The sequence below is a fragment of the Rhinatrema bivittatum genome, chromosome 8, assembly GCF_901001135.1.
Source record: "Rhinatrema bivittatum chromosome 8, aRhiBiv1.1, whole genome shotgun sequence".
Classification (NCBI taxonomy): Eukaryota; Metazoa; Chordata; class Amphibia; order Gymnophiona; family Rhinatrematidae; genus Rhinatrema; species Rhinatrema bivittatum.
The window spans coordinates 168,038,858-168,060,803 of NC_042622.1; the positions used below are offsets into that span (position 1 = coordinate 168,038,858).

General features: G+C 46.4%; 1 protein-coding gene across 1 annotated transcript in view; it reads right to left on the reverse strand.

Moving 5' to 3' along the window:
- The window catches only part of BLMH (bleomycin hydrolase), a 77,342-nt gene that overhangs the window by 49,684 nt on the left and 5,712 nt on the right, over positions 1-21,946 (reverse strand). The window contains exons 4-7 of the mRNA XM_029612466.1: positions 19,129-19,270; positions 14,056-14,144; positions 13,772-13,864; positions 153-308 (exon numbers count right to left, since the gene is read on the reverse strand). Of these exons, the coding sequence (XP_029468326.1) occupies positions 153-308; positions 13,772-13,864; positions 14,056-14,144; positions 19,129-19,270 (480 nt within the window). The remainder of the gene's footprint in view (positions 1-152; positions 309-13,771; positions 13,865-14,055; positions 14,145-19,128; positions 19,271-21,946) is intronic.

Genomic DNA, 21,946 nt, shown 5'->3' on the forward strand with positions numbered 1-21,946 from the left:
CCGGACGCAAAAGGAACGGAAGGAAAGCAAAGTCCTTTCCTCACAGGAATAAAGTGCCCGAGACTGCAGGAGAAAGGAGCGCTGGACTGAAAATAATTGCTGGAAGTGCACCCCAGGATTTCTAGAGAAAGGAAGGCACCTTGTTTGCCCACCTTATCCTCCACATTGAAGACGGGTTTCACATGCTCCTTGTAGAACTGCTGGGGCGTCAGGGGCCCAACTCGATGGTAGTTCTTCTCCTTGTCTCTGAACTCCCAGCTGAAAGTCTCGGGTGGACTTCCCAGACAGATGCTCACCACCCGAAACACCTGGAAACAGAAAGAAAAAGGCACAAACAAATCAGCAACCAAACTACTAACGGAGGATCGAGGACTCTGGTTTTTGCTCAGAACCTTGCTCCGTGACTGCCGTGGACTCTGATGTAATCTTACACTCCTATTCCCCAATCAGACAGAGCTCTCTTTGCACACTTACAATAAAAGCAAGGCAATCTTGAGAGTATGAAAAGAATCAGAATAAAACAAAGATTTTCACTGTCAGGCTCCTTTCTAAAGAAAAAATTCTATAGCACTATCCCCCTGGCCAGACGGAAGAGCTGCTTCGGAGCACAAGGAAGTCCCTTCACAATAAGCGATCAGGGGTTCCGAGAAAGTGCCAGTGAAGCCTCAGAACTACAGCTATAGAAGAAACGTCTGGGCCTGGGGTTTAGCGAATCTGTTGTCATTGGCAAAAGGGGATGAAAGCAAACTACATTACCTCATTATTACTGCGATAAAGCAACCCACAGAAAGGGAAGAAGAGCACGAAAAAATCTACAGCATTAAAGAGATCCCCACGGAGAGAAACCAATCAAGTCTCTTATTCTGAAAGAGGAAGTTCAGGCTCTCAGCCTTCACATAGGCTTATAAGACGTTGCCATACTGGGTCAGACCAAGGGTCCATCAAGCCCAGCATCCTGTTTCCAACAGTGGCCAATCCAGACCATAAGAACCTGGCAAGTACCCAAACATTAAGCAGATCCCATGTTACTGATGTCAGTAATAGCAGAGGGTATTTCCTAAGTCAACTTGATTAATAGCAGGTAATGGACTTCTCCTCCAAGAACTTATCCAATCCTTTTTTAAAACACAGCTACACTAACTGCACTAACCACATCCTCTGGCAAAAAATGTGAAAGCTTAATTGTGAGTTGAGTGAAAAAAGAAAATTGGTTCTTTCCTAATTTTCGTTCCTGTAGTACAGCGGATCAGTCCAGACTCCTGGGTTATGCCTCCCTTCCAGCAGAGACAGAGAAAAACTTGAAGAGCACCCTCACTTAACCTGGTGTGCCTCCTGCATCCCTTCAGTATTTAGATTAACCAAGCAGAACAAAAAAGTTACCCAAAATAACAATGAATTAAGCATTTTCATTTCATTTAAAAGAATTTATTAAACGCCTAACACAAAAAAGGCCTAGGCGATGAACATAATTACATACATAAAATCAAATCTTTACAAACACGTGGTTTCACAGAAACCAAAAATCATAACAATAATAATACACATCATAATAACATAAATAAGACCAATTACTGAATCATCAGCTATCATGTAGCAAAACCTTCTCTCCGCAATTTCAGACATTAAACGCACGGGCAAGCAAAAATTCTTTGAAAGATGTTTTAAATTTCTTGACATCTTCAAGAGATCTTAAATCCAAGGGAATAAGATTCCATTGACAGGGTGCCGCTATCGAAAAAGATGTCTCTCTAGTGATAAATAAATGAGCCTGACGGACAGAAGGAACCTCAAGTAAATTCAACTGTGACTATCTCAAGCATCTAGCAGGTTTATGGATCCTCAAAAGTGCATTAAACCAATAAGGGGAATTGGACGTACGAAGTTTGAAAACTATCATCCCTATTTTGAAAACAATCCGTTCATGAACTGGCAACCAGTTAAGATTACACAAAACTGGTGAAATCCTCTCAAAACGTTTTGAATTGGAAACTAGCCTGGCAGCAGAATTTAATAGTAACTGAATGGGCTGAGTATAACATTTAGGCAAGCCTATATAGAGACCATTACAGTAATCAATGTGTGCCGAACAACCATCAAAAAATCTCTCTCAAATAACAAAAGGCGTAAACCAACCAGTAGATGCAATTTAAAGAACCCAGTTTTGATTAGCATTCTAATTTGAGGTCTAAAAGATAGAGTAGAATCAATCAGAAATCCTAAACTTTTAATCGGGTTAAGAAGGGAAAAAGACATGTTATCAATGACCAGAGAATTTTGAGTTGGAGTAGATAATGCGCGATGAATTAACAGCATAGTAGTCTTATTGGTATTGAGTAACAATTTATTGTGTTTTAACCAACGATTAATGGTGTCTAAACAGAGAGCGAGTGAATCAACTGTTTCTTGCCAAGAACTTTTGACTTTAACATAAAATTGAATATCGTCCGCATATATCTTGAAGCCATCAGTGATAATGGCCAATAACTTCGCAATGGGAGCAAGGTAAACATTAAACAACATAGCAGAAAGGGCTGAGCCCTGTGGAACCCCAACTTTAACATACTGAACTTCAGAGCAGAGATTATTAAAACAAATCTTTTGAGAACGTTCTGAAAGATAATTTTCAAACCAACCAAGCACTGTGCCTGTAATACCGCATACGGTATAATAGTACCTTATGATCAATGGAATCAAATGCTGATGTAATATCAAGGGAAACTAAAATGAACTGCTGACCACTGTCTAGACCCCTTTTTATAGAATCAATTAAGGAAATCAAAAGAAGCTCAATGCTCAAACCACGACAAAAACCAAATTGATGGGGACTCAAAACATCGTGCTTCTCAAGAAAGTTTGTCAATTGTTGAAGAACAATCCCTTCGATGACTTTAATCGGTAATGGGAGTGATGAGATGGGTCTATAGTTTTCTACTTTAGACGCATCTGCAGTAGATTTTTTAAGTAAAGGTTTAACCAATGCAGAATTTAGGACCATGGGTATGGTCCCACTACTAAGGGAAAAATTTACCAAAGAAGAAATTGACACTTTCATAATTTCAAATATCTCTTTGAATGAGATAGTAGAGATTTTCAAGAGGGGATACATCGTGTTGTTAAGATTAGCAATAACACTAGCAATTTGGGCAGAAGCAACAAGTTCAAATTCAGACCACAAAGAAAGACCACTGACGGGCAAGTCCAGATACCATAAAGGAACATCCTTAAAAGTTGAGAGTAAGTTCTCTAACTTAGTAAAAAAATATCTAACAAAAGAGTCAGCATTTAACATGGAATGTTCAGCGCACTTCTTAGATTTCTGCTTTTCAGTCAATCTATGGACCAATGAAAATAAAGCTTTAGGGTTATAGCCTATTTCATATATCTTTTTCGAATAATATTCCTTTTTGGCAGCTAAGACGGCAGATTGATACTGTTTTAGTAAAGATCGAACTATACTAGCATTCTCACAAGAAGAATATTTAGACCACTTATGTTCAGATTTACGAAGCTGTCGCCGTAACAAAGTTAGAGCAGGGGAATTCCAGGGACAAGGCTTTTTCTTGTTTGAATCAGAGATCAAAAAATATTTCAAAGGGGCAATTTTATCAATGGAAGACATTAAGTAGAGAATCCACTCATTAAAGAAAGCATTAAAATCTACATTCTCAACTTTTTCGGGAATGTTAATAAGAATTTCCTTTAGTTTACCAGTATCAATGAAAGGTCGTTTCTCATAATTTACATCAGAATCATTAATATTGAGATGTCCAACTAAACCATGCAGGCTAAAGCTTAGTATTGAATGATCTGACCAGGGAACAGATTTAATATTTAAAGGTCCTACTAGTTTGAAATTAGCACTTTCATTAATAAAAACAAGATCAAGTATATTTCCTAGACGATGTGTAGGAAAATCCACAACCTGACGCCACCCTAAACAATGCAAAATATCGCAACACAGCTGAACCTGAGGATCTACTCTTAAATGATTGAAAGGTAAATTAAAATCACCGAGAAGGATCATGTCATTAAAGCAAACTGGGGCTAAAAATAATTGTTCAAATAATAAAGAAAGATAAATAAAGAAAGATTAGAATGCAAAACCCTAGGGGGACAGTACACAAGACAAATTGAGAAACAGGAATTATAGACAAGTAATAACTCCTGACTTAATGACCCACTAAGATCTTGTGATTTTAAATTAAGTGAATCTCTACATATTATTAATAAACCGCCACCCCTACCTTTAGCTCTCGGCTGAGAAAAAAAGGTAAAACCTAAAGGACAAATCTGATTTAAAGTGACAAGATCTAAATCAAGCAACCAACTCTCAACAATACACAAGATATCAAGATTTTCATCAATAATAAGATCATATACAAGCTGAAACTTACTCCTAACTGACTGGGCATTAATTAATGCAATTTTTAAATCAGTAATAAGTGGAACAGATTTTAAATCAGACTGTGGAATATTCACTAAATAAGAGGAACGCAGAGAAGATTTTTTTTTAAATAATTATTCTTTTTAACCAAAGAACCATAGACACCATTACCACAAATAACTGGAATCTGCTGAATAGAAGAAGAAGAATAATCAATTATAGAAACGGCACCCTCATCAACACTCATCGCGCACGAAGGAGCTCCTTTGTCGCGCGGGGCACCTCTGGCGTCCCACGCGAGCTTTTGACCCTCCCCACAGAGTAACATCACTGTAGGGGCGTGGCTTCCGGCCCGATCAGCTGGAAACGGGGCCAGATAACGCGGGAACAAAGTCCTTAAATCTTCACTCTCTCCTCTCTCAATAAAGCAATAAAGAACAGTTCAACAGTGGAAACAACCCGTAGTGTTCTTTAGTGTGCTGCAATAAAAGTATCAGAATATGCACGCGGACTCTTGAAATTCCAGTACAATGGGCAGGGAGTCTGGACTGATCTGTGGTACTACAGGAACGAAAATTAGCAGGTAAAAACCAATTTTCCTTTCCCTGTACATGCCCAGATCAGACCTGACTGTGGGATGTACCAAAGCTTCCTAAACCGGAGGGGGGGGGTGGGGGGGGGTGGGTGGGAAATGACACACCTTGCGAGCCCCGCGTGAAGTACGCCACTGCCAAAATTGCAGCTTTCTGGAGCCTGAACGTCCAAACGGTAGTGGCGACCAAATGTGTGGAGAGCTTTCCAAGTAGCAGCTCTACAAATCTTTTGTGGTGACACCAACTGCGATTCTGCCCAAGAAGCCGCTTGAGAGCGAATGGAATGGGTTTTCAGTCCGTCCGGGATGGGTTGACCTTTACAAATGTAAGCAGACGAAATAGCTTCTAAGCCAACTATCGCATGCTGGTTGAAAGAGGCTTTCTGATCTCTTTGTGGCCTGCTCCACAGAACAAATAAATGATCTGACAATCTAAAAGAATTTGTGACCTCTAAATAGCATAATAGAGAGCAGCGGACATCCAAATGACGAAGTTCTCTTGCTTGCGGAACGTCGGCCACCAAATCAGGAAAGGCCGGAAGCTCAACTGACTGACTTAAATGAAATGTTGAAACCACCTTTGGCAAAAATGACAGGCCTGTTCGTAGAGAAACTCCCGAATCAGAAATTCTCAAAAAAGGTTCCCTACAAGAGCGAGCCTGTAATTCTAAGATCCTGCGAGCAGAGCAGATAGCTACCAAAAACACAGTTTTCAATGTGAGATCCTTTAACATCGCTTTTTTGATGGGCTCAAAGGGCGGATCACACGGAGCGCAACGGACTAAATTTATACTCCATGACAGACATACAGGCCGAACCGGAGGCTTCAAATGCTTCACTCCTCTAAGGAAACGCACCATATCTGGATGAGATGCTACTGAACTGCCAACCAGGGAGCCTAGGGCCGCTACTTGTACCCGAAGGGAATTTGTACCCGAAGGGAATTAAAAGACAAGCCCTTGGCCAAGCAATTCTGCAAAAAACTTAAATATCTGGGCAATCGAAGCATGTCGAGGAAAGATTTCTCGCTCACGACACCACGTCTCATACAAACACTCTCCATACCCTGACATAGGAAAGATACGTGGACGTTTTTCTAGCTTGCAGCAGACTAGTAATAACCTCCTGCGAATATCCCTTCTTCCTCACTCCTCCTTTCAAAAGGCAAGCTGCTAGACAAAAGCGATCTGCCTGGTCGAAAAATATAGGACCATAACGAAGATGTGGAAGATGTCAGAGTCTTAGGGGCCAGTCTACCGCCAGATCAACTAGATCCACGAACCACAGAAGTCGGGGCCATTCTGGAGCCACTAGAATCACGCTGCCTGGGTGAACTTCTATCCTGCGAAGAACTTTGCCCACCAGTGGCCAAGGAGAGAACACGTACAGGAGAACTGAGGTCAGCCAGGGATCCCTTCTGCGACTGAAGAAACGAGGAGCCTTGGCATTCGCCATCAAGTCCATGTGGGGAGTCCTCCACCTGTGGGAAATTAGATCCATTGCTTGGTCCGAGTGCTCCCACTCTCCTGGATCTATGTGCCTCCGACTGAGGAAGTCCGTCTGTATGTTGTCCTTCCCTGCGATGTGAGATGCCGCTAGCAACGCAAGATTTTCTTCCGCCCAAGCCATGAGCTGCTCTGCTTCATCGGCTACAGCCTGACTCCTGGTGTCTCCCTGACGATTGATGTAGGCCACTGTCATCACATTGTCGGAAAGGACGCGGACCGCCTGATTTCATAGGCATGGGAGAAAGTGTAGCAAAGCTAGCCAAACCGCTTTGGTTTCCAGACGATTGATCGACCAGCTGAATACCTCCGGGAACCTGCTGCCCTGGACTGAGTGGGACTGGCAGACAGCTCCCCAGCTGGAGAGACTGGCATCCATGATTACCACTATCCAGCTCAGAACTTCGAGATCTACTCCTCGAGACAAATTGTGCAGGCAAAGCCACCACCCAAGACTGAACCTGGCATGATCGGTGAGCGGCAGAGGGAACTGGAACTCTTCCGACTTGGGATCCCACCGGGAAAGCAACGTTCGTTGTAATGGTCTCATATGAGCAAAAGCCCAGGGAACCACCTCCAGAGTGGATGCCATGGAACCAAGGACCTGAAGGTAGTCCCAGCTTTTGGGCAGTGGGAGTGACAAACGACGGACCTGCTCCATCAATTTGGTCATGCAATCCGACGGGAGAAAAACCTTTGACACTGGTATCGAACCGGGCTCCCAGGAAGTCCATTGTCTGAGAAGGGACAAAGTTGCTCTTGGTCTGATTGATCACCCAGCTGAGTGACTCAAGGAGACTGACCACCTTGCTGACAGCGTCTAAGCAGTATTCCCTCGACTTTGCCCTGATGAGCCAGTCGTCCAAATAGGGATGAATCAGAAGGCCTTGCCTCCGCAGGGCCGCAGCAACTACCACCATGACCTTGGTGAACGTGCGGGGAGCTGTAGCCAGACTGAACGGCAGAGTGCAGAATTGAAAATGCATTTCCAGGACCATGAAGCGAAGAAACTTTTGCTGATCTTCGCAAATGGGTATGTGCAAATATTCTTCCATTAGATCCAGAGAAGCTAAAAACTCGCCCTTGCGGATTGCTGCGATCACAGAGCGCAGAGTTTCCATGCGGAAATGTGGCACCCGTAGAGCCTTGTTGACCTTCTCGAGATCCAAAATGGGATGGAAGGACCCCTCCTTTTTTGGGACCACAAAGTAAATGGAGTACCTTCCCATCCCCCATTGCTCCTGAGGAACCGGTTTCACTGCCCCGAGGGACAGGAGACGGTCGAGGGTCTGACGAACAATCTGCCTCTTGGCCCATGCACCACAAGGGGATACCAGAAAAAAAAACCAAAAAACTTGAGAGGTCAAGCAAATTCCAAAGCGTAGCCATGTTCTACAATGTTTAGCACCCACTGATCGGAAGTAATTCTGGCCCATGCCTCGTGGAACTGTGATAGTCAACCCCCAACCTGAGGGAGTGAGGGATGGGCCGGCCTTATCTCATTGAGGAGTCTTGGAGGCGAGCGAGGAGGAGGAACCTCCTTCCGTGGAGGGTCTGCGGCCTCAAAAGGAAGTGTTCCAAGATTGGGTCCTGGACATCAGCTGTCGCTGCCCTGCCGGCTGCTCTGGTGAAACCTACGCTGTCCCCGAAAGCGGGAGCGTGATGACGGAAATCCTCTGGCAGCTTATGAACCTTGTTTTCACCCAGGGACTTAATCAACTGCTCCAAATCATCACCAAAGAGAAAACCTCCTTTAAATGGTAAAGCGCCAAGCTGAGCCTTGGATGATACATCCGCTGACCAGTTACGCAACCAGAGGAGATGCTTTGCCGATACTGCCGATGACATAGTGTGAGAGGAAGTGCGGAGAAGGTCATACAGTGCGTCCGCTCCATAGGCCACAGCGGCCTCCAAGTGCTCCGCTTGTTCAGACTCACCCTGAGGGAGATCCCTGGACGTTAGAAGCTGTTGTACCCAGCGCAGGCTCGCCCGAAGAATGTAGCTGCTGCAAACAGCTGCCCGGATGCCAGGGGCTGATACTTCAAACATGCGCTTGAGGAGGACTTCCAGCTTTCGATCCTGAAGAGCCTTAAGAGCTGCTGATCCTGCGACCGGAATTGTAGTCCGCTTCGTAACCGCAGACACTGAAGCGTCTACCTTGGGAGACTGCAGGAGCTCCAGAGACTCCTCGAGCAAAGGATAGAGCTTATCCTTAGCCCGACGAACCCTTAAGCCGGCATCCGGAGCATCCCACTCCCAAGTCATCAGCTGCTGAAGCATGGGATGGAAAGGAAAAGCTTGGCATCCTCAATCCTGCTAGAAATGGATCCACCGAATCCTGTGGCAGGGCATGAGGCAGAAGCTCCACTCAGAGCTCCGAGAGAACAGAGGGAATAAGCGGGTCAAGCTCCTCTCTATGAAACAAGCAGACTACTTTAGGGTCTTCCCCATCCAAAGAGCTTGCTTTCCTTGCTCCTCCTCAGAACCCCCTCCCACAGGAGGGAAGGAAGTAGTTCCAGCGTCCACTGCCCCACTAGCCGGAACCTCCGGAGGGGCCGTACCACCTTGAGCCATGGCACCCTTCAACTTTGTGACCCCGCAGAGACGCGGGCCCATCCTGACGCTTGGCCAACTTAGGGGGCAGTCCCTGCGGCTGTCCCACTGGCAACGCACCTCCTTGTGGAGACTGTGAGGCCAAAAAGGCCTTATGCATCAGGAGAACAAGTTCCAAGGAAAAAGGATTTAGAGTAACATCATCCCCCCCTGGGGAATCGGGATCCTCCTGGAAAAAGTCCTGGTCTGGATCTGAAGGATCATCAGGACTTGCAGGGACCAGAGATATTGCTGGGGGAAGCTCCCCTGCTCCCATTGCTCTTGCCTGTGCCTCAGCAAAAGAATTTAAAATGGCTGCCGTTCCCGCGTTGAGGGGGGGAACGGGTCAACCAGAGGCTCCCGAGGTGCTGACCTTTTAAATGCACCTCGGGGCTTAGCTGCAGCTGCTATTGCTGAAAAAGAGCTGCCTTCCTCTCCAGGAAGGCAGCGGGAGCAAAGACCTGCATGAGAAAGCCTCAAAGAGGAATCCCTGCAGGCAAGGCACAAAGATGGCTGCGGCATCGTGAGAGCTGAAAAAACAGCTGAAATGCGGCGAGGAGAAAGGCAGGGAGCTCAAAAACGTGGCAAAAATCGGCCCAGAGTGAAGCAAAACTGCAGCCAACCAAAAAAAGAACACTAACAGGCTGCTTGTTTGTCATTTCGGGGTTTTTTGTTTGTTTTTTTTTAACTTGAAAGCGCTGCGGGGTGAGAGAGGGACCGGACCACCAGTAATCTCTCCCCCAGCTTCTTACCTTAAGGGAGCCCCGCGGGTTAACCAACCCCAGCTCCAAAGCCTACAACTAGGGGGGGTGACCCCTCAGGATCTGCCAACCCCCTGGGAGGACTGAAAGGATCGGCTCTGATTGTTTTCTTTTTTTTTTGCCTGCACTGTTTGATTCAGAGGTATAAAGATTGCTGCCTTTTTTTTTTTTTTTTTTTTTTTTTTTTTTTTTTTAAGGGAAATAGCCTCAACCCAAAACAGGGCAAGACTGCAGGGTTTGCACCACCTCCATCTGCTAGAGATAGAGAAATACTGAAGGGAGGCAGGAGGCACACCAGGTTAAGTGAGGGTACCGTTCAAATTTTTCTGTCTCCATCTGCTGGAAGGGAGGGGTAACCCACAGTCTGGACTGATCCGGGTACGTACAGGAAAAGATTTTTCTCTGATTAGTTTTAAAATGTGCTACATGCTAACTTCAAGGAGTGTCCCGTCCCCCCCCCCCCCCAGTCCTTCTATTATCTGAAAGAGTAAATAACCGATTTACATATTACCCATTCTATTCCATTCATGATTTTAAAAGAAGGTCTTCTGAAGCCATTTGAAGTTTATCCCTCATTTTATCCCTCATTTATTGCCTCTCATGTAAATAATGTTACGTTCCTTTTAATTTCTCAGCTGCTATCTTCTTCCTCCTTTACTTTCCCCCCTCTCCCCCCCCCCCCTTTTTCTCAAACCTGCTCCATCTCCCACTCCCTTGTTTTTTGTAATTTCCTCCTTACGCAAGTTTATTGTAAACCGGCGTGATGTGCTCGCACGAACACCGGTATATTAAAAGCTGTTAAATAAATAAAATAAAAATAACTAAATCAGCCATTAACATGTTCCACTTGGAGCTCCATCAACTGAAAGCCCGAGGACCCTGAACAGCGCAAATGGAAAGTGAACAATCATGGCGGAGGAGGGCGATGGGAAACAGTGCAGAATACAGGAGGTTAAGGTGAACAGGAGCAAATTACTAAAGACATCAGAGTTAAACACCCGAGATGCACATTAGACTGCCCTCCCCTTAAATCTGGTCCCTTATCAGTTCTGTAAACCTGAGCTGTTCCCAGTGCCCATCAAGCTGCTTCTAGCCCCACACCACTAAAGCAATCTCTCTCCTGAAATCCAAAACGCCCCATCCTTGTCAGTCTCATTTCCTCCTAAAACCCATCTCTTCAAGGACCCTAACCTTTAAAGCTGCACATCAGCCTTCCCAGGCATCTATTCAATCTCTTCCTGCTGTACACTGTCCAAACACTAAAAACAAAACCATGAAGAGACTGATAATAAAAGGCTTTGACCAAATTAGTATCAAATGAATTACAGACAAAAAGGTATATTATCAAACTACAGGCAAGAGGATTCAAGTCAGACATCATTGCATTTGTCTGAAATGTAAATAAATCTTTTAGAAAGTTCAAGGTTTGGAAAAATCTAACCCAGTTTCTATTATGAAGTATCACCAAATTACTTCCCAGGAGAAATTTTTTTTTTAAGTGTTTTTATTAAAGACACAATAGTACATATGTAACGTATAACATTAACCCGAAATAAGAACATAATAAACCGTAATAAAGTCCTGTATACATACAATTGGAATCGGATTTGTACAGCAGAGTATGTACTGATACCAATGCATAATGTCAACATACAAAAAAGTATAATAAATAAAAGATTCACCAGTAACCAATGTGTCGTGTCCATATTGTGTCCTTGAACCGTCAAGGAGAAAAAAAAACCTTTTGAGTTGATCCCTCATAAGAAGAAAACAAATTCAAATTTGCAGATGATACAGAATTATTCAGAGTGCTTAAATCTCAAGCGGATTGTGATAAATTGCAGGAAGACCTTGTGAGACTGGAAGATTGGGTGTCCAAAGACAAGTGCAAGGTGATGCATTATAGGGAAAAATAACCCATGCTGTAGTTACACGATATTAGGTTTCATATTAGGCGCTACCACCCAGGAAACAGATTTAGACATCATAGTGGCTAACACATTGAAATCGTCAGCTCAGTGTGCTGCGGCAGTCAAAAAAGCAAACAGAATGTTGGGAATTATTAGAAAGGGAATGGTGAATAAAACGGAAAATGTCATAATGCCTCTGTATCACTCCAAGGTGAGACCGCACCTTGAATACTGTGTACAATTCTGGTCGCCGCATCTCAAAATAGATATAATTGCAATGGAGAAGGTACAGAGAAGGGCAACCAAAATGATAAAAGGGATGGAACAGCTCCCCTATGAGGAAAGACTAAAGAGGTTAGGGCTGTTCAGCTTGCAGAAGAGATGGCTGAGGGGGGATATGATAGAGGTGTACAAAATCATGAGAGGTCTAGAACGGGTAGATGTGAATCGGTTGTTTACTCTTTCGGATAATACAAGGACTAGGGGACACTCCATGAAGTTAGGAAGTAGCTAATTTAGAGCAAATTGGAAAAAAATATTTTTCACTCAATGCACAATTAAGCTATGGTATAGCTGGGTTTAAAAAAGGTTTGGATACGTTCCTGGAGGAGAAGTCCATAAACTGCTATTAATTAACAGAGAATAGCCACTGCTTATTACCAGAAATAGTAGCATGGGATGTAGTTAATGTCTGGGTACTTGTCAGGTACTTGTGACTTGGATTGGCCACTGTTGGAAACGGGAGGCTGGGTTTAAACATAGAAATGACGGCAGAAAAAGACCAAGCTGCCCATCCAGTCTGCCCAGCAAGCTCCCACACTTATCTGTTTCACTGCCCACCAAGTTCAGGGCCCTTGTTGGTAACGGTTTGATGGACCTTTGGTCTGATCCAGTGTGACAGGGCTTATGTTCTTAACATCTTTCACACAAGCATGCCGCTTCCCTTCCCCCAAGAAGTCAGTGAATGTTTGAATATTTCTCCCTGCTGATCACAAAGTTTACCCAGACAAAAAAAAAAAGGGCTTCGATGGAGGAGCTCCAGCGATGGGGCCAACCTTTAGCCTGTGCACAAGCCTAGTCAGAAAAATAACATTACCCGGGTAAAGTCATGCGTGTAACTTCTTCTATGTATATTCAGTGGATGTATCCGGGCAAGTCCCGCCGAATGCCTGAGAAACGTTACCACATAACTTTACCTGGATAAATCCGCAAGGATGCTCCAGCGGGCCTTGTTCTCTGTGGCCCAAATGGTAGAGCTCAACAGCCAAGCATGGCAAGTTAAAAAGGATCTCCTGCACCCATCTGAACTGAAAGGACCTCTCTGCCACGGTCACTGGGGTATGGTGGGCACCTCACATACTCAAGCGTGGTTTCCTTCTTGTGTACAAACTGGATCCCTCCAACTTTCCCTGGTCTCTAGCCCAGGGGAATTGGGAAGTATTTTTTCTGCTTTCACTGCATTATTCTGCTCCCTAGTGGTGCATCTACGGAAGGACATTTACAATGCAATACACAATGCTTGCCCTTGTAGTGACAAAGCATGGGGGAGGCAGACACAACCATCCCTCGCTCTGATATGGCAGAGGTTCATGCAGTGGTCACTGTAAAACACATTACAGAAACCTGGGATGGAGGCTGATGAGTTTCATTGGACCAAGCAGAAGAAGTTATTGAAGGATGTTATTGTACATTAGTTTTCAGGGCCATAGACATCTCAGTTGTACAATTTGTAGATGCTTTATAAGTCATTAGTATATATGGTTGTTGGTCCCTTATCACATATGTATTTGGCTGGCAGAACAGCTCACAAAACTTTCCTAGCTTTCTAGTCCTCACACCAGTGACACTCAGATAACAAGAGACAAAGGAAAAAGCCTTGATCATTACTTTAGCTATTGGTACACCAAGCTCCAAAATTCACCTCACGGCTATTGAAGGCTGTCTGCTAGATTTTAATTCTACCCAAATCCTACAGCGAGTTTTTACAGCAAAAGCACAGCCAAGGAATCTGAAAATGGCCCCATTACCTCCTCTATCATGCTGTCCACTGCTGCAGAGAGCTCACTCCTGGCAAATCCGCTGGATACCATGTTTCTCAAGCGTAAGCAATACTCTCGCATCTTAAAGAAGGAAACACATTGCAAAATGACCACCGACAGCACAATACTTCACTTCTTCAGCCTTTCCTGTCTGGGTCTGGCCCTGCTTTTGTTCCTTCTCCCCATGCACTTATGGCCCTTCCATGAGACAATGAGCCTTAAAAAGCCCCAGAACTCAGCAACAGTATCAGAAATCTGTTTGGCTTATTTACCTTGTGATTAAGGATGTCATTCATCCTTCTAGTCGCCTCGGAGGTGTGAGATTCTGGGAAGCACTTCTTGGGCATCACGCCATATTTTTCTGAGGGAAAAAGAAATATGTCCCTCATTAAATGGATTTGTGCATGGGACAGAGGACAAACTTCCTGTAGAAACTCTCCTAATGTAACATTATTGAAGCAGTAATGCCGGGGGGAAGGGGGGGGGCCCCCAGGCTTGAATACCCTGTCTGATAAAGTTAAAGTCTTGACCCACAGAAGTGGAAAAAAGGAAAATTGGTTCTTACCTGCTCATTTTCGTTCCTGTAGTACCACCGATTAGTCCAGACTCCTGGGTTTGTGTGTTCCTGCCAGCAGGTGGAGACAGAGGAAGTTTTACTGACACCGCTACATAATCACTTGTGCCACCTGCAGTTATTCAGTATTGACCTGTACCAAAGCACAAAATAACCTCATAAACACACCATCAAATTCAACAAATTTACAAAAAAAAAACCAAAACACACCTCTCTCAACAAGTCTATTCCATAGCATGAAAATCTGTATTCTCTATCAATAATACTGAATAGAGCAAATGACTCTCCACCTCCACAGATTGGATAGGTTCTGGAATGATCTGTGGTACCTCAGGAATTAAAATTAGCAGGTAAGAACCAAATTTTCCTTTCTCTGTACGTACCCAGATTAGTCCAGACTCCAGGGATGTACCAAAGCTCCCTACTTAAGGTGGGACCTGGATAGTCTCGCTCGCAAAACACTTGCCAAATGACCGGGACTCTGGATCCCCCACATCTAAGTGATAGCACCTTGCAAACGTATGTAGCAATTTCCAAGTCGCTGCTCTACAAATTTCCTGCGGCTAAACTAGCTGAGCCTTTGCCCATGAAGCTGCTTGACATCGCGTAGAACGAGTTCTCAAACCCTCCGGAACCGAATGGCCCTCCGTTATGTACGTGGAACCAATGGCCTCCTTGAGCCACCGTGCAATAGTAGCCTTGGAAGTCTGAGAACCTTTCTTGGAACCTCCCCACAATACAAAGAGATGATCCAACCTCCTGAAATCATTTGTTACCTTGAGATACCTCAACAGAGCTCTGCACACATCCAAAAGCTTAAGAGTCCATATCAGGAAAAGCCAGAAGTTCCATCGACTGATTCACATGAAATGCTGATACCACCTTCGGTAAAAACGATGATACTGTCCGCAAGGACCCCCACCCCAGAGTCTGAATCTGCAGAAAATGATCATGGCAAGACCAGACCTGAAACTCAGAAATTCTCCTAGCTGAACAAATGGCCACCAGAAACACCACCTTAACAGTAAAATCCTTAAGTGTTGCTCTCCTAAGAGGTTCAAAAGGTGCCTCACACAAACCTCTGAGAACGAGATCATGATTCCAGGATGGACAAACTCTCCTAACCGGCGGGAGAAAATTCTTACTGCCCCCCCCCCCCCCCCCGCAGAAACCAAACTACATCAGGATGAGAAGACAGAGCAACTGTCCACTTTACCTCTGAGGCTAGCCAGAGCAGCCACCTGGATCTTAAGAGAGTTGAAAGCCAAACCCTTGACCAAACCCTCCTGAAGAAAGAAAGATCAAGATCTGGGACAATGAAGATCGCAACGGTCTCACCCCGTTAGCAATACACCAGGATTCAAAAACTTTCCAGACTCTTATATACAATAGAGAGGTAGATGTCATCTAGCCTGAAGGAGCGTAGTAATAACAGTTTCTGGGTACCCCCTGTGTCTCAAACGTCGCCTCTCAAAAGCCAAGCCGCTAGACAAAAGTGAGCAGCCTGGTCTGAAGATATTGGCCCCTGCGAAAGGAGACCCAGCAGGTGTGTGAAGCATAATGGACCATCAACGTTTAAGTTGACCAGATCCGCAAACCACGGCCGATGTGGCCACTCTGAAGCTACCAACACCACTTCGCCCCGATGCCTCTATTCGACAACATCTTGCCAACCAGAGGCCAGGGAGAAAACACGTAAAGCAGCACCAGAGCGTCAACTCCCTCGGCCCCGTGTTCTCTATTCAGAATGAAAAACCAAGCCAACTTTGCAGTGAGATGAGTCACCATTAGATCCACATGGGGGCAGCCCCACCTGGCACGGATGAGCTGCATCGCTATCTCGGACAACTCCCACTCCCCCGAATCTAATACCCTGCAACTTAGAAAATCCGCTTGGACTTTTTCTACTCCTGTGATGTGCGATGCTGCTATCCGCGCCAGGTTTTGCTCCAAGAATCAGCTGCTTAAGCTTCCTGGGCAACTGCTTGACTCTTGGTTCTTCCCTGCTGATTGATATAGGCTACCGCTGTCGCATTGTCCAACAGGACCCTCACTGACTGACCTCACGCCAAAGGCAGCAACGCAAGTAAAGCTAAACGCATCACCCTGGTCTCTAAACGATAGAAGTGTCCTGGTCTGTCAGTTATGGACTAGCTGCCCAGGGTAAACTGCTGCTGACAAACTGCTCCCCAACCAGACAGACTGGCATCGGTAGTAAGAATTACCTAAACTGGCACCTCCAGGTCGACATCCCGAACCAGACTGGAAATCAGCAGCCACTAAGACAGGCTGTCCTGTGCAACTCCCTCGAGTGGCAAGGGAAGATGGAATTCCTCCGACAGCAGGTTCCATCGAGACAACAGTGCTCTCTGCAAAGGCCTCATATGTGCATAAGCCCATGGCACTAACTCCAGGATTGGCGCCATCGAACCCAGAACCTGCAAATAATCCCAGACTCTGGGCATCGGCAACCCCAATAAGTGCCGAACCTGCCCCTGCAACTTGAAAGCCTGCTCCGTCGCGAGGAACACCTTGCCCCTCTGAGTGTCGAAGCACGCTCCTAGGTACTCGAAGCACCAAGTGACTTTTTGCTAAGTTTACCACCCACCCGAGTGACTCCAGCATACTGATCACGCTCTACAATGACCGGCGACAAAGGTCCTCCGACTTTGCCCTGATAAGCCAGTCATCCAGATAAGGGTGCACCAGCACTCCTTCGCGACACAAAGCTACTGCCACCACCACCACCATGACCAACCCAAAGGGAAGGGCCTGTAACTGAAAATGCCGACCCAGAACCACGAAACGCAGCAACTGCTGATGATCGGCTGAATAGAGATGTACAGATTTGCCTCCATCAAATGCAGAGAAGCCAGAAACTCATCCCTGTGCACTCCTGCAATCACCGACCTCAGAATCTCCATCCGGAACCTTGAGCATTACATTTACCCACTTCATATCCAGAACTGGGCGGAAAATTTCTTCCTTCTTTGGAACGACGAAGTAAATGGAATACCTTCCCTTGCCTCATTTGTCCCGAGAAACCGGAACCACCACTCCCAACTTCTGCAACTGGTCCAGCATCTCTTGCACCACCCGCTGCTTTTCTAAAGACCTGCAAGCAGAGACTGGAAACAAATTGCGGACAGGCCAAGCAAATTCTAATGTGTAACTGTCCCTTACTACGCTGAGGACCCACTGATCCTGAGTAATCTTGGTCCACTGCCCGTAAAACCACACTAGGCGACCCCTTATAAAAAGGAACGGTGGAGTGGACCAGCCTCGCCTCATTGTAAGGACTTAGCCCCACTTGGGCACTACCTGCGACTTCCTGCTGTCTCGAAAATGGGACAGAGTCTGGAAAAACCTTTTGCCCTTAGGCTTATCCTCCAGCAACTTATGCACCTTATTCTTGCCCAGGTCCTTCCTCGCCAGACTTATACTGACCATCCTGAGGTTGCTGTACCCAGCGCAGACACAATCTCTGCATAAAACTGGAACAGATGGCCTCCTGTAAATTCAGGGCCAACATTTCAAAAAGTCTCTTGAGGTGAACCTCCAGTTTTCGATCCTGCACATCCTTCAACGGCCCGGGTCCCTGCAACCGGGCCAGTCGCTTTCTTTGTCACCGCTGAAACTGCAGCATCCACTTTAGGAAGGGAAAACAGCACCAGGTCTATTCCGGCAGAGGATAAAGTCTTGCCATTGCCCTCCCAACTCTCAAGCCGGCGGCGGGAGTAGCCCACTCCCCATCCACCAGCTTCTTCACAGATTTAGGATACGGGAAGGCTCTCGTGGGACCACTAAGCCTACCGAGGATCAGGTCCACCCCCTCCATTTCAGGGCCTTCCTGCAGAACTTTCAGCCCAAGCACCTCCAGAAACTGAGGAATCAAAGCACCTAACTCCTCCTAACAGAAAACGGACCACCTTAGAGTCATCTCCCTCAGATACTGTTACCTCTTCCGGATCATCCCCCAGTGCTTTGCCGGCTGCATCCGGATCAACCCCCAGGTCCTGCAACTGAGGAACCCCTTCTGAACCCTCTGACTCATCACCCGACTGATAAGGGCCCAACAAACACTGAACCAGCGAAGGCCACTTCCTCACAGCTTGCCCTGCCCTGGAACCCAAGTCCAGATCCTCGGGAGGAGGGGCCCGCACCCCCAGCTGAGCCAACGAGGCATCATGCAGAAGCAGAACAAAATCAGCTGAAAAAGGTCTGGGAGCCCCAGTCCCAGAGGACCCCACACCAGGCATAACGGGTGCCTCCAGCCCATCTGCCCTTCCCTGCTCCTCCCGGGGCTAGAAAAGGCCAGGGAGAGATTTGGGGGAAAATCCCACCCCACTCAGTTGGCCCAGCAAGAGCCGCATGACAGCTCAAAATGGGCGTTGTTCCCAAGCTGACAGAGAGCAAGGCCCTGACCCACTCTGAACCCCAATGTGCAGGGGGGAACTGTCAAGGGAGCAACCTCTCTTTTTAGCAGCCACCACGCTGATGGACGGCCCCTCACCCCCCACCCCCCAAAACGCAGGCAGAGTAAAGCCCAACGTGGCTCAGGCGCAGTATACCAAGTCACACACTATATCCTTTGCAGAGGTTTTGCACCATCTACCATCTGCTGGAGACAGAGAAATACTGAGGGACTGCAGGTGACAAGTGATTATGTAGCAGTGTCAGTAAAACTTTCTCTGTCTCCATCTGCTGGCAGAGATGCATAAACCCAGGAGTCTGGACTGATCTGGATACGTACAGGGAACATACAACTTACCAATGAGGTTCACCAGCATATCCCACTGTCCTCCATCATTACAGGGGTTTGACAGCAGGAACTGCAGCAGCCGCCCTTCCACGGGCTCCTTCCTGTGCGCCGTTTCAATGAAGGCATTTAGGAAGTAATAACAGCGCTCAACCTGAAAGAAAATAGAAATGCATAGCGGCTCATGCTGTTCTCTCGAAATTGCAACGCAGCAAGGAGGTAACGTCACACACCATAGAAGGTGCGATAACCAATAATACAATCAAACTGGTGCAAACAGAAAGATTCAATTCAGACATCACAGCATATAGATCCGTTAATAAGCTCAGGATTGGGGAAATGTAATCCCAATTTCTATTATGAGGCGGCACTAAATTATTTTACAGGAGAGAAAAGCTTAAGTCGATGCCCTTGTAAGAAAAAAACAAACAAACAAACCACACAACAACTCTCTGCTGTAAGATCTTTCACCCAAGAATGCCGCTCCCTGCCCACAGAATGGAGAAATTACTTACCTGATAGTTTTGTTTTCCTTAGTGCAGCCAGATGGACTCAGGACCAATGGGTTATGCTCCCCTGTAGCAGATAGAGACGGAGTCAGGTTTCAAAGCTGACATCATCTTAGATACACCCCTGCAGTGACCTGTGTTCACCAGGTGACACACCTGGTACATCAACTTCTGTATCCGTGTGGATGGAGGAAAGACTTTGCCCCGCCTAAGTCGAATTGGACTCCCAGATACTCCAAGGACTGGGAAGGCTTGAGGCTGGTCATGGTGAGGTTTACTATCCAGCCCAGTTCCTGTAACAGCGAGATCACCCTGTTGGTTTACCAGGAGGCTCTCTTCCACAGACTTATCCCGAATCAGCCAATCGTCCAAGTATGGGTGCACCAGGATCCCTTCTTTTCTTAACGCTGCCGCCACAGCCACCATGATCTTGGAGAAGGTTCTGGGGGCAGTAGCTAAGCCAAAGGGTAATGCCCAAAACTGATAATGGTGACCCATCACCGCAAATTGCAGGAAACGTTTGTATTCCTTCCAGATTGGAATATGTAGGTAGGCCTCGGATAGATCCAGGGCGGTTAGGAACTCTCCCAGTTGTACGACCATTATCACAGAGTGTAAGGTTTCCATGTGAAAATGAGTTACTCGCAGGTGACTGTTGACAGGATGGGGCGAAAGGAGCCTTTCTTCTTGGGTACGACTAATGGAATAATGCCCCCTACTTTCCTGGGGCATAGGTAGTGGGACTACCACACTCATCCTGAGGAGTCTTAGAAGGGTAATCTCCACTGCCTGCTTCTTGTACTGGAAGTGGCAAGGAGACATCATGAATACACCCCGAGGAATGCAGAGGAATTCTAGTGTATATCCTTCTTGAATGTCTTCCAGTACCCATTTGTCTGAAGTAATCTCGACCAAACATTGGTAAAAGAAAGGTGACCCCCTATCTCCTCATCCTGAAGGTGGGTTGGTAAAATTTCATTGTGGGTTTCAGAATGAGATTGAACCCGAACCTGCCCCTCTCCTGGGCTGTCAGGTACGAAAGGAATGGGACCTCCCAAAGGGCCAAGATCTCTCAAATGTCAAATTTTTCTAGGGCCGAAAATGCTGGGAACCACTGGAACAACCCCTCAAAGGCGAGGGATGCTGTGGCTGCTTCCTCTTATCTTCCAGTAACCAGGGAACTGGAGACTCGCCCCATTTACTGGCCAGTTTTTCCAACTCGGTCCGAAATAGGAGTGATCCTTTAAAGGGCATCTTTGTAAGATTAGCTTTGGAAGTTGCGTCAGCTGACCAGTTCCGCAGCCATAGCTGTCATCTGGCTGCCACCACTGAGGCCACTCCTCTGGCCGAAGTACAGACTAAATCAGAGCCTGCGTTTGCTTAGGCGGCAGCAACGGTTTCCATAACTGCTCTGGAATTGACCCTGGAGTCATCAATCTCCTGAGAGAGAAGTAGACACGAACAAGCCACCAGAGCGCAACAAGAAGCGATCTGCAAGGCCATTGCTATAGAGTCAAAGGCTTGTTTAAGGATAGACTCAATCCATCTATCATGCACATCTTTTAAACCTGTTCCTCCTTCCACTGGGATAGGTGTTCGTTTAGAGACGGTACAGACCAGTGCATCCACTTTAGGAAAATGCAAATATTCTCTTACCGCCTGGTCCAAAGAGCATAGAGCTTCCAATGCTCAGCCCCCTTTAAAACTTACTTCTGGGGCATCCCATTCCAGATCAATCAACTCCTGGAGGGCATCCATCACTGAAAGGTAGCAGGCGGTCTTTCACAGGGAAACCAGAATGGGGTTCTTCTTTGGTTATGTCATAGAATCCGCCCCAGGAACTCCCAGAATCTTCAGGGTCTGGGAGATTAGGGCCAATAATTTGTCTCTTATGGAATAACCATAACATGGTCCGATATGGTTCTAGCCCAGGGTGAATTTCCCCATCTTCCAAGGAATCTATATCCTCCTCTTCACCTGTGCCGTCTGGGTCCCTGCCAGGGATACCCTTGGTAAGGTGAGGCATACCTCGGGGCCTGCTGGTAGGAACGGAAGTTGAGGGGCCACCGGCTGAGGTTCCATCCGGACTGGGTCAAGAGAGGCAGTAGACTGCGCCTGCACAAAGGCTTGTAGTCCCTGGAAAAACTCCATCCAGGGAAAGGCAGCCAGGTCCATGCTTAGTCCAGGAGGTACCGAGGTGGAACCAGCTGAATTTCTCTCTCCCTCGGATGAGCCTGTCAAGGGGATGCAAAGGTCCGGCATACTTCCAGTTAAGGCAGTGGTCAACCCATCATCCGAATGGAAGAAGCCTGGCTTAGCAA